The 14630-nt window shown below is 36.0% G+C and overlaps 1 protein-coding gene across 1 annotated transcript in view; it reads left to right on the forward strand.

The window, feature by feature from the left end:
• Nucleotides 1-14630, forward strand: part of LOC131846550 (regulator of G-protein signaling loco-like) — a 109667-nt gene that overhangs the window by 722 nt on the left and 94315 nt on the right. Inside the window, exons 2-3 of the mRNA XM_059195885.1 lie at nt 2385-3913; nt 4989-5225. Coding sequence (XP_059051868.1) covers nt 2385-3913; nt 4989-5225 — 1766 coding nt within the window. The remainder of the gene's footprint in view (nt 1-2384; nt 3914-4988; nt 5226-14630) is intronic.

Genomic DNA, 14630 nt, shown 5'->3' on the forward strand with positions numbered 1-14630 from the left:
TTGGAAATAATTATTGGTTTGGTACGAAAGTAGTTTAGACTGATTAATTTATACGTAAACAGTTTTGATTCTAATATTTATACAGATTGTATAATATTTATATTTTTAGTATGTGTATAAGGTAATATTAGGTTAATAGTGTAATGATTAGGTATCTAAAGCTTTACTAATGTTGTAGATTATATTATATATAATTGCATGGGGATATAATAGTGGTAATTATATTGGAGTAATATTTTATTGATACTATAATTATACAGGATTAAGTACCTTTAATTAAAAAAATAATTCATGAAGTTCTTATATGATATATCCTTGGCAGTTGGTAAAAAAATTTTTATTCAATTTTTCATCAACATTCTTCAATTTCCTTTTGTTTAGTTGTCGAGTTTTCAATTAGATCTCAATTTGACAAACTTTCTACTCAGATAAAATCAACTAGAATTTGCTGTTAGAAGAAAACATCTTTACTCTTCTACAAAATGTTTTTGTATAAACATTTTGTAGCATATATAAAAAAAGCAAACAAGTCAGTAATATTACTATTTTAAATCAATAAGGGAAAAACAATGCACATATAATATCCTTGGTATAAACACACCCTAAAAGGTGTTTTAAGGCTACAGGAACTGTACCATCAAGTGGTCCATATGCCTGTCTGCCACTATATCCTTATACTGGCTGACAGCACAACTTCAACTGTGTCACATTTATCCTATTTTGGAAATATTTTCCATTGCAGATGCACTACCATTCATCGCAGTGTAATGTTATATATTCTTTGACACACAGACATAATGTGGCTTTCCATTAATAAAAGAATTTTCAAAATTGTTCAGTAGATCGAGAGATTATGCCCTACAACTTTATAATCTTTGATACCTCAGTAGTGTAGCGGTTTAGTTCACCAATTTAGTTCAGATGGTCGCGGGTTCAATTTCTCACACTGCACAAACATTTGTATTCATGAGCATGAATGTTTGTATCGGTCTGGGTGTTTTCTAAATAACTATTTATGAAAAAAAAAATCTATGTATTTGTATTAGTTATCTAGTACCCATAACACAAGCTTTAGCTAGCTTAACTTGGGACTAGATGGCGCTCTGTGAATTGTCCTCAGTTTAATATTCCTATCATATTTCTGACCAAGCAAGAAGTAAGCTAAATAGGTTGCATTATTTCTTCTGTTACATATGTAGAAGGTGTGGTATTATTATATATTATGTAATATATAATATGTAACCATGTTGTTTACTGTTTACAGATGGGTACATAACATAATATAGGTATGTGAAACTGGCTTGAAAATATTTGTGCACCTTGTATTTGTGTTTTGCACTAACTATATGAATTTATATATTCAATAAATAAACAACATACATATTTTCTGTTGTTGGGCTGACTGGCTTTAACTATTTATGTCTTTATTCGTTAAATTATTAATTAACTAAACTAAAGCTTTCTTAGATATTACTAATCTAGCTAATCCGCACAACTTCCTCTGCATCACACTTATTTATTATTATTACAACACTATTGCACCATCATATAAAGGACATGAACAAAATTAAAAAAAAAATAAGTACAAAAGGCGGTCTTATCGCTAATGCAATATCTTACACACTTACTTCGCATTTATCATTATATTACGCCCAATTTACATAAAATCTTTTTAAATTATAACTTTTGTGTTATTATGATGAATAAGTTTCTTTCATAATTCATTATAATGGTTTCATCATAACTCATTATAATAGTTTTTTTTTCTTCATTCATTCTCACAAACTATTATTAATTCGCATTAGTGACATTAGTAAGATTTTGTACTTTTCATTATAGCTTCTTAATTCTTGAGGCTGTGACATTACACTTTTACTTAATGTTTCAAGCATAAATTAATTTTTATGAAGATGGGAATAATTTATTTTTCATATCCTTATTTCTTTTGTAACTGGAAATCAACGAAATATGTAGTAGCATTCTCTGTTTCAATCATATCTTTGTTTTGCTTAATTACATCAAGTCCTTGTTTGGCTTCTTGTTCTCCATAATCACTGTACTGCAAAGTCAATTGCAAAGCTTGTTACACATGGTTTTTGTTTTGCACAATAAAATCGTTAATATTTCGATTATTTACACAATTGCTTGAATTTATTTATTTATAGCACATTAATAAGAATAAAAAAGTACTAGATAATATGACAGTAACTCCTGTAACCACTAATAAAATAAGCTATTAAAACACAAAGAAATAGAAAACTTTTAATACAGAACTAAACAGTCGTTAACTTTTTGAATTAACTGCATATTTAGATAATATGTACGTATTTGGCAAGTTTTATATGCTATAAAAATCTAATTTATTTTTCTATGCAAATTTCCAGGATGTCACGCCGCGCCAAGTACATTAGGCGTCAACGAGATCCTACAGAATCTTAGCAGAGCTCAGCTGACACCTAGCCACATTGCCCGGCTTGAGTGTCGGGCCGTGGTTGGATATCTCGGCACTATTGAAACTCCGCAGGCTTCTAATAACGCTGCCCCAAGTAACGTGCGTACAGCTGTCAGGAAATTGAGACAGGAAAGACGCCCTGCAGCCCCAGTTTTATTGTCCGTTCTCCCGAATTCTTTGCTGCTCAGGCGCCCCACAGGTCAAATTCTTGCTCAGTACCAACGTGAACGCATTGTCTATGCTGGATGTGGCTCTGACGCTGACAGAAGGTATTTTGGTTTGGTGACGTCAGCGGAACTCACTGAAGAAGAAGCGTCGCATAGTTGCCATGTTTTTGCCGTCGACCCAAGAATGGCAGAACATGAAGCTCATATAGCCAGAGCGAGAGAGTTCCAAATCGTTTGCACTAGAGACCCAGTGGCGGAGAGATGTTTGGAGTTCCCGCCTTCGGCGGAATACGTAGTTGGAGTCATAAGAGGGATGTATTCATTACCCGCCGAGAATTGTTCCAGTCCGAATTTGCAGCAGATATCTAAGTTAGCTGTGAAAGGCGAAAGTCCAATGGCAGGCAATTTTGCAAGGTGTAATAGGCCGGTTTTCCGTGTGCCTCGAGATAGGAGACCGTGTAGGCACGACGACGTACGAATTGAGGGTCAAGAGTTCGTGGCGAACTCTCCACAGCCTAGTAACCACAGTGAGGTGACCACTACGTCGAGCAACAGCGATTCAGGAATAGGCTTTCATAATGACTGTCGAAATATCGCCGATAGGATATTGGTAGTTGATTTTGCGCAGCAGGCACCTCCGAATAGGTTCAGACAAGATATGCCTCGAAGGCCACTCGGGTTGGTAGGTTGCAGCAGCTTTGATGCAGATGGTTCCTTCTTGTCTAACACAACTCCAGTTGTAGACGGTTTTGGTGGTCAAGGCAGACCATTAAACCTTGACGATGTTATACTAAACACGAATGATATGCAAACTGTCCGTCACGTAAGTCCACGGAAGGAAGATGATACTTACAACTACAATAATATTTACGGGAATATCCCATCAAGTTCTAAAGCATTTTCGAATGGAGTTGTATATGATCAAGTGTATACCGAAAACGAAGGTGACCATTATGAGTTTATTCCTCAGCAATTGAATGTTGACTTGGAGGTAGATAGAGTGGCGGAGAAATTTAATTCTGTTGAGATTTACGAGGAGAGATCTCGTCAGCCACCTGATTGGCAGTCCAATGAGTCTGTAGAGAATGTAACTGTAATATCTGGGGGTACCAGTAAGGCCAGCATGGATTCTGTTTCGGTGTACTCATCCAGGAGTCATGAGGAAGCGAAGCCGGTGGAGAGGAAACATCTACAGGCCTCTCTCGATGATATGTTGGTGATTGGTATGAGGGATCAGCCACCGAAGGATAAAGATGATGACAATTTTGTTCACCCTGCTACAGTTAAAAGCAAGGTTAGTTAATCTTTCAATAAACAAGTATAATTTGTTGTGACTCTATACAAATATTTGACAATGTGTTAAATATTTGTACTGTAGTGTTAAATATGAAGGGAAGGCTCTTGGAAAATTAGTATCTTTATGTGTACTACAAATTAACGAATATTGATGGGTACAGAGCAAAATATACCTATAGCTGTAATGTACGATAGGGTACTTACTGTATTACCTTTGTGATTTATAGTGTTTGTAAACCCATATAGAATACATTGTCTTTTAGTCAAAATACTATATGACTCGTATTCCCTGGAATTAATAGTAGGAAATATGATGCCACAAAATGTAGGTCACGCCAAAAATTAACCTATGTTTATTAACCTGCAACCTAGGTTTTTACGCTCGTTATCACTCACGTTAGCTGTTTTTTTTAGAGGATGATAATGGAATGGTGCACCCGTCTGCGCTAACGATTTACGCTGGCGGGGCACCAGTGATGAACATGAAGTCAGATCAGTTAGCCCATCGTGACAAATTCACCGGGAATTTATCACGATAGTTTCCAGGGACAACCGCGTGGAGGTCGACCTGACATGGTACATTGCTAGCAATGGAAACATTAGTCCATATACCAATCAAAAGGGGGAAGGCCCCCCTCACGTTAGCTTTTAACAATTTAGTAGCTGAAGCTATTAAATAACTTAGGAAGAATGCCTATTGTTATTCAATATCAATGTGTAAACTAATTCTAGGATAGAAATAAATCGTGGGCCTGACATATATATGTATATGTATGTTACAAAACTGTTGTTATTATTGCAATAGATACAGGTTGGTTGAACAGTTTTTTAAATCGTTATAAATTAACAAACAAATAAAATGCGGTCCCATTATTCTTTAGATATTAATTTCAGTTTTCTTTGCATACATATTTGCAATTTTTTTTACAATGGTGGTGAGAAACAGGCATACGGCACGTCTGATCGTAAATGGTTACCATAGCCTATGGACACCTGACGTGGGGGCGTCACGTGCATGCCGACCCTAATTGGATAAACAGTGAGCAATATTTAACAATACTCTTAAACTCTAGGTTCGGAAATCACTGAAGCCAATGAACCTGTTATCGAAGACGAAACACATGCTGACTGGCAAGGAGAAAGAGAAAGAGAAGGAGGCGAGGAGACGAGCACTGAGCGCCAGCGCCGGCGACGTGTGCGGCGGCGACCGGACGGACCGGAATGACCGGACCGGATCAGCCGGCCGGCACGACCGCACGGACGACGCACTGCCCACGGCCGCCAGCGAGCCTGACCTCAGGGATACACAGGTTAGTCTATTTTAAAGATTACTTGAAAATAGAACACCCCTAGAACTTGAGACGTAATCACTTATTATTGCTTTTTTTAACCAGTGTCCGTTTGAGTTGTTTATTTGAATATGGAACTCTAGTTGTAGTTGTGCGTAATCACTTATTATTTCTTTTTTTTTTAAAGCAGTCTCCGTTTGATTTATTTATTTGAAAATGGAACTCTAGTTGTAGTTATGCGTAATCACTTATTATTTCTTTTTTTTTTAAAGCAGTCTCCGTTTGATTTATTTATTTGAAAATGGAACTAGTTGTAGTTATGCGTAATCACTTATTATTTCTTTTTTTTTTAAAGCAGTCTCCGTTTGATTTATTTATTTGAAAATGGAACTAGTTGTAGTTGTGACGTCATTGTTTATTGCTTTTTTTTATAGCAGTGTCCATGTGATTTGTTTACTTAGAAATGGAAGTCTAGTTGTATTTGACTTAATTTATTATTGTTCTTTTAGCCGTGTCATTTAGTCGTGTATTTTTTATATTTTGCTTCTGTATTTTTATGCAATAACGAGTAGACAAAGAAATAAAGTTGGCCAACGCGCACGTGACACTCCTGGTGCGTCAGGTGTTCATTAGATCGGCCGTATGCTCGTTTGCCACCATCGTAGTATTAAAAGAAATTTATAAAACAAAGTCGCTGTGGCTGTTTGTCCGTGCCTATGTTGCTTAAATCTTTAAAACTACGGAACAGATTATGAAGCGATTTAAATAGTCTGTATTGTATAATATCCTACGTAATTAAGCCTATATATGTATTTGGGGGAGGCCTATGTCCAGCAGTGGACGTCTTCCGGGCTGCGATGATGATGATGATGTATATAGGTCTAAATAAATATATAATCTACAATCAATAACTATTTTGTATATGCATAAATGCATTTTTTGTGGATGATAATGGAATGGTGCACCCGCCTGCGCTAACGGTTTACGCTGGCGGGCACCAGTGAAAGATAATAAGATGCACATGAGGTCAGGTCAGTTAGCCCATCGTGACAAATTCACCAAGAATTTATAACGATGGTTTCCAGGGGGAACCGCGTGGAGGTCAACCTGACATGGCGCATTGCTAGTAATGGGGTCATTAGTCCACATTACTAACCATCCACTTTCCCAACAATTATTAATTCAAAAATTCATGAGCTATGTTGAAGCGTAAAGCATATATGGAAAAATGTGTCAAGAAACATTTAACACGTGCAAAGCTCAAATCTATTCCACATGAATTCTACATAATCCGGGTGTGAAGTGGTTTTTTTTGTGTAATAAAATATTCTAGGTATATATACAGATTATTAATTTATTTCTGACTAGATGTATCCGCACAGGTTTCGTTGTGGCGTCAGATAGTAATAAATATGTTAATAAATGTAATATTGTATAGTCTAAACCCACAGAGTAATTACGTCTGATAAGAAATGGCGGCGCCCTTATGAGAATTGAGCCAAAATTGTAATATGCTAATTTATAATGCTTTATCATCATTACATAGTATAAAACAAAGTCTCAGTCGCTGTATGTCCGTCCCTATGTATGCTTAAATCTTTAAAACTACGCAACGGATTTTCAAGCGGTTTTTTTAATAGATAGAGTGATTCAAGAGGAAGGTTTATATGTACAATACATGTATACCCGTACGAAGCCGGGGTGAGTAGCTAGTAAATATATAAAAATTTTCTCAATTAAAAACTAAATAAATCTTTTCATCTTTATATATAAAAATTACGTATCAAGTTGTTTATCCGCGATGGACACCGGAACCGATTGCAAATTTGACTTGCACATTGTGTGCAATTCAGCTTGAAAGATAGGATAGCTTACATCTCAATTTATATTCGCAATATTTCATTCAAGAACCTTAGCCACAGTCGGGTCTGCTAGTAGTATACATAAACTGAAGTCACTTCCTTTGTTTATTTATTTATTATAGAAGGCCTGCGTACACGTCAGCATTTTGGACCTTATCCACAAATAAGTTGAAGAGATGCATCGTTGGAATAGTGGGATAATTATTAACGCTCAAAGTTATACTAGAATCCTGTATGGAAATGCTACGTAGTCACTTCGCCTAATTTTCAAGTTAAACGAACAGACACAGAAGCTGTATTTTTATATACAGAAGGTAGATCATTTACGGCGAGTTATTAACTGATAATACTATGTTATCTGAAATCTATCGAGTACCAATTGACGTTACTAACATACGAGCAATGTTCATTGCTGATTCGACTTCCGGTTGCCAACTATAGCTACATTCTTTGAATGCCTGATTAGTGACATGGCAACATTATATATATATGTATATATTTTTAAGAATTATTTAATATTTTTGATATTTATTTATTCAGTAACAATTTATGTTGTGTTTAAAATTATACAATTTTTGCTGCTAAGAAATTCATCAACACTGTAAAACGATTGATCCAACAGAAAACAACGCAACCTCTCCCTAAAAAGCTTCCAATTATGTATTTTTTTTAAACTATTGGGCGAGTTATAAAGCCTTACTGCTTGGAAATTAGTAACATAAGATACAGCAATAAATATCTGTCGTGATTCTATACAATTCTAAAGATCTTATACTAACTGTTCTTATATTTATAAGTAACCACAGCATGCTTTGAGTTATAACATTATATCGCTACTATTACATATGTCAATAATATTAATTAAAGTTGAATGCTACTAAAAATAAATATATAACCCCTTGTGCACGACGCACCTCTTTGTATATTATTTATTTATTTTGTCTATTATTTTATATAGAAAAATGTATATGACATTGTCATTCTTGTTCGGCTAATGATTATACTTTTGTACATAATATTATATTATTGCTTCCTAAAACCCGTGTTTGCATAATTATATCTACCAGCCCCATATATATACAGTCCTATATTCACACCCCTAGACAATTAACACAGCGCCATCTAGTCCCACGGTATGCATTGTGTACCGGTCTGGGTGTTTTCTATGTAATGTATGTATGTACAAAGAAAAATGTAAACTATTTGTATCAGTTGTCTAGTACCTATAACACAAGCTCTTCTTAACTTGGGACCAGATGGCGTTGTGTGAATTAAAAAAAACTTAGTTTGTTAATTAAATTGTAACTATATACTGCTGGGTGTTTTCCATATATTTTTTAATGAATGGTTATGGTATGGTGCACCCGCCTGCGCTAACGGTATACGCTGGCGGGGCACCAGTGGAGAAGGATAGGATGATGAGCTGTTTATTCAATCACGACTGGTAAACTGACCTGGTTTGCCCGTCGTGATTAAAGTAAATAGCCAGGAATTAACCACTATGGTTTCCAGGGGGAACCGCGTGGACGTGTCTAACACGGTACATTGGTTGGGGGGGGGGGGGGGGGAAGTAGTTTGATAGTAATGTGCATTGATAATCTCAGTGCTAGCAATATACCATGTCAGGTTGACCTCTACGCGGTTCCCCCTGGAAACCATCGTGATAAATTCTTAGTGAATTTGTTACGATGGGCTAACTGACCTGACCTCATGTGCATCTTATTATCTTTCACTGGTGCCCGCCAGCGTAAACCGTTAGCGCAGGCGGGTGCACAATTCCATTATCATCCATAAAAAAAACACGGTACATTACTAGGGACAGAAGATCTCATTACTGACCCTACCCTTCCCCACGTTCCGTCTATATTATGTATTGACAAAAAACAAGTTATAAGTATTTGTATCAGTTGCCTAGTATCCAAAATATAAGCTCTACTTATCTTAGAACTAGATGGCGTTGTGTGAATTAAAAAATATTTTGTTTGATAATTAAATTGTAACTATATCCCTCTGGCCGGCCTCCCATCCAGCACTCATTCAACATGGTGGGTACCGAACCAGCCAATGCCCGCATGTTTAATTTAACTCCAATTAACGGATGGCAGCGCAATACTAGCATCATTGTAGATTGGTGCTTGTGTGTAATATAAAAATATATTCCACAGATTTTACATTTGTGGTAGTATATATGTATGTAATATTTTATATTCTTTCTCTCTTAAAGTATTGTTATGGTTAAAAACTTTTATTTAATGAATGATAACGGAATGATGTGTTTACACTGTCACCGCGTGGTGGTCAACCTGAACTGACACATTGCTAGCTATGGAGTCAACAGTCCATATTTATAAATACAGAAATTATCTTTATACAAGCTCTTTTGAATAAATATATATTTTTATTCTACCACACATTCGGAACGCAGATTCATCAAAAGCACGAACAAGTAACATGAGTGTTGATCTTTTAAATAAATGTTGTTCTAAGTAAATACACATTAACAAGAAGGAGGCATGTAACAATCAGCAAATAAGCCGCTACGCACTCATTCTTTGTGCAATAAGATAACATTGTAAACACAATTAATTTTATATTATTCAGAACCACATTTTTAAGAATTTTGTGTGAATACAAACTGCTAACAATCCCACCCACCTTCCAACGGCTTAATGTCCTATTTGAACCGTATATTAAACATTTGGTGTACCAATACAGGATGGGGTGACTACAACGATTCCAATCAATTGATCACTGTATCCCGGTTAGTTATTACGCCGTTCGGGATAACGAACCACACGTGTTAGCTCCGTGGTAGTGTACGGTCTTCGGGATGTGAGTGAGTGACTGTGTAAACTAGCTTATCTATATGTATGATAATAATTAATAACAAATTCGTTCATGTTTGACAGTGTTTCCTTCGAATAATATTGGAATTATGCTCCCGCCAGCGCTAACTGTTCACGCTTACGGGGCATCAATGGATGATAGTCAGGTCAGACAGACCATCATGACGAGTTTACCAGTAATTAATCACCATGGTTTCCAGGAAAGACCGCGTGGAGGCCGATCTGTGGTATGTTGGTAGCAATGGTCTCCATGTCCCTGTAGAATGAAAAATGTTCGTTAAAATACATTTCTCGTTATGACACGCTTGCTGCCTACTGTATGTTTATTGGAATACATTTTCCCAAAAATAATTTGACAAAATTTCTACGCAATGAACGGTACTAGTGGATAAAATAGAAACAAACAGACATTTTTTTTTATTATTCTCTATTTTAATGTGAAAACAAAATATAGCTCGAATCGTAACAAAGATAGGAAGATCAATTCTTCACCAATAACCAACACAGCGTACATGAGGAGAAATTGTCTCATTTTATCTCCACTGGTGCCCCGCAAGCGCAAACACTTAACGCAGGTAGGTGCACAATTCCATGTCATACATAAAAAAAATCTTGCATATTAAAATAGCCATATTGCGGGGGGGGGGGGGGGGGGCTGATTCTAAGATGTAACTACAGTCCGTACTTGACCGATATTTTATAATTGATTTGTTATTGGCGCGAAGTGAGTTAGTGAGAATAATAATATTTGTTAGACGTGAGTCGACGTTGGCAGGGACAATGATATACTAAATTTGCTGTACCCGCGACTTCCTCTGCGTGGAATTTAACTTTATTTTTCTAAAATAAAAGTAGCCTAAGTTACTTCTTATTACATCAGTTACCTGTCAAAAATAGTCCGGTCAAAATCGGCCCAGGCATGTCAGAGATTAGCCGGAACAAATAAACAGACAGACAGACAAAAATTGTAAAAAATTATATTTGGGTGTATGTTCCGTATTTATATTCATATACATGTTGTAAAAAACGGTTACTTCAATGTTACAGATTATAGCTATATATGTTATGTACGTATATTTATTTTTACAATAGCACCCGAAATTGAATTTCAATACATTGAAATATAAATAATCTTTATTCAATTAAACTTAAAACATTTTTGAATAATTATAGTTTTTTGTATTCTCATTTGGAACGCAGATTCATCACAAGAAGAAGCTTTCTCCTTATTCTTTTGAAGAAGTGCGTGTTGCTCTTTTAAATAAATGTTATTTTTAGTAAATACACATTAACAAGGGCAAAAAAGTTTCGTAAAAAGAGACACAAAGTTTTTGTTTATATTTTAGATAGATAGATAGACAAAATCTTTATTCGTATCAAAATATTTTGTATATCTATCTATCTATAACCAGATATTTAAATAAATGTTATTTTTAGTAAATACACATTAACAAGGACAAAAATGTTTCGTAATAAGAGACAGAGTTTTTGTTTATATTGTAGATAGATAGACAAAATCTTTATTCGTATCAAAATATTTTGTATATCTATCTATCTATAACCAGATATTTAAATAAATGTTATTTTTAGTAAATACACATTAACAAGGACAAAAATATTTCGTAATAAGAGACAGAGTTTTTGTTTATATTGTAGATAGATAGACAAAATCTTTATTCGTATCAAAATATTTTGTATATCTGTCTATCTATAACCCGATAGACATGCAGCCGTTGCTGGTTGGTGTCGATAGGTTTGATATTAAAAAACTGAACATTAATATCAGCTACCCTATTGCCTCTTGGGTTCGGTTGCGCCCTCTCTCACTTAGCGGACTATTAACAAATTAGCACTCGTGTACAGACAACGTGATTGCCATCCAACGATGTACACTCAGCTTCATACAAATATAGATTCATTTATTTATATGATTATCTGTTTCTTCATTATCCCATTTATTTGGGATCGGCTTAATATGTTTTTCTCTTCCATTCATCCCTGTTCGCAGTCATCTCGTTATTTACTCTCTTTCTTACCATCCATCCATCTCCTTTTCGGCCTACCTCTGCCCTTATAACTATCCACATTCATGTAACACTTTCCTTAAAATATTATCTTCATTCCTATGCATTTATTTAAACTTCACTCATTTATGACGACCTCGGTGGTCTAGCGGTCTAGTACACCGCTTTACGTCCAATGGTCGTGGGTTCGATTCCTCGCACGGCACAAACATTTGTATGCATGAGTATGATTGTTTGTATCGGTCTGGGTGTTTTCTATATATAATATTATTATGTATTTACGAAAAAAAAAATCTATGTATTTGTATCAGTTGTTTAGAACCCATAATACAAGCTTTAGCTAGCTTAACTTGGGTCTAGATGGTGCTATGGGAATTGTCCTGAGTTTATTATTATTTAAAATACCAATAAAATATATATTTTTTTTTTAATTTTCATAGTCCGTATGATTACTATCCCCTCCGATCGATCTCCCGTCCAAATCAAACGCGGATGGAAATTACGACGGCCTAAACAAAGGTTTAAAACTTAGCGGCCCTCAGACTAAAGTCGTATCCGTCAGCCGGGAGTTGGCCTTCAGTCGCTCCATAAGTCCTTCAGTAGGTTTGGAGTGTACATATAGCTTATTCCTTCTTAATTCTTAAAGGGCCGGCAACGTTCTTGCAATACGTATAGTTTTGCAAGTGTTCATGGGCGGCGGTAATCACGCATCAGGTGAGCCGTAAGATAGTTTGTCACCAATGCAATAAAAAATAAGGACATTTGCGTTTCGAATGAGTGGTAGAATAAAAAAAATATGACTATTCAAAAGTGCTGGTATTGAGTTAATTTGAATAAAGATTATTTCTATTTCTACTTGAAGTTCGTGGTGCTGTTATCGTTTACAGCCGCGGTTGCCACCTCCCATCAGGTGGGCCGTAAGCTTGTCTCATTCGAGTCACGGAAAATGTAGCCGACTGTACATGCGCTTGGACACGTGTTGGACGGTCGTGACAGTCGAGTTAAGGTATCAGATAAACACCATTACAATGTACTCGCAGCGTGCCGTGAAGCGTTGAAAATTTCAGGCTACCAAATATTTAATGTTTTTCCTGCCAATATAAAACGTAGTGATATTTGTGACCGGTCGATGATTTAGCGGTTTAATACACCAACTGGTTCGATTCCTCGGACGTTACAAACATTTGTATCACATCATTGCTAGCAATGGGGACTTTTTTATAGATGATAATGGAATGGTGCACCCGCCTACGCTAACAGTTTACGCTGGCGGGGCACCAGTGGGGGATGATAAGATGAGCATGAGGTCAGGTCAGTTAGCCCATCGTGACAAATTCACCAAGAATTTATCACGATGGTTTCAAGGGGGAACCGCGTGGAGGTCAACCTGACATGGTACATTGCTAGCGATGAGATAATCAATCCACATTACTAACAATCCCCTTTCCCCCCTTTCTAGCAACGGGGTCATCGGTCCATATTACTAACAACCCCCTTCCCAGTCAAATTCTGTGGCGTTTTTCTAATGTTACATCAGTCTCGGCCTCGGTTTAGCACACAGCCTTCAGATGGTCGCGGGTTCGATTCTTTGCACCAAACAAATATTTCTATTCATGAATATGATTGTTTGTATCGGTCTTGATGTTTTCTTTGTGTATTATGTAGGTCATGTATTTACAAAAAAAAAGAAGTAATTATATCAATTATCTAGTACCATAACAGAAGCTCTGCTTACCGTGTCACTAGATGGCGCTGTGTTAACTGTCCTGGGTTATTTATTTCAATATGATAATGCGGTCTGCATTATCATATTGAAATAATAATAATAATCTCAGGACAATTCACACAGCGCCATCTAGTCCCAAGCTAAGCAGAGCTTGTATTATGAGTACTAGACAACTGATATAAATGCATGGATACATTTTTTTTTGTAAATAAATACATATTATACTTAGAAAACATCCAGACCGATACAAACAATAATACTCATGAATACAAATGTTTGTGCCGTGCGAGGAATCGAACCCGCGACCATCGATCGCAAAGCGGTGTGCTAGACCGCTAGACCACCGAGGTCGTCATTGAAATAAATAAAGAACTTAACTACACTACACAAACAAAACCGCGGCCATCAGCTAGTATATAAAATACTGTGCTGTTATAGAATATAGAACAATTGTACTCTTAAAATAGAATATACGTTTTCGTCTATATAGGGCAGGAGTGCATTAAATTTACTACAGCTCGTTTACACATCGACTGTGCTATTACCGGGGTTGGGGATAAGTAAGTTAAGTAAACTAAACTTTACACGTACTTATTACGAAAACGGGAAAAAATGTGTCAAGGTAATAGTTCTTAAAATATGAATTAAGGCCATAATTTGAGTGTCGTGGTTCAATAGTTACTACGCCGACTTAGAATGGTTTCTGTGAGTGTCGCTTATTTCGCTTTAAGGGAGACCTACAGAGACCTAGGCAATATTTAAGCCGATTTAGAGAAAAAGATCTGTATAGGTCTCTCTTAGTACTAGTTATTATATACATATATATATAACCCAGGACAGTTAACACAGCGCCATCTAGTGACACGGTAAGCAGAGCTTGTGTTATGGGTACCAGACAACTGATATAAATACTTAGATATATATATTTGCAAAAGCATGCATAATATAAATTACATATGAAACATCCA

This window comes from Achroia grisella, unplaced genomic scaffold (genome assembly GCF_030625045.1).
Source record: "Achroia grisella isolate CSIRO2021 unplaced genomic scaffold, CSIRO_AGI_Agris_v1 utg511, whole genome shotgun sequence".
NCBI lineage: Eukaryota > Metazoa > Arthropoda > Insecta > Lepidoptera > Pyralidae > Achroia > Achroia grisella.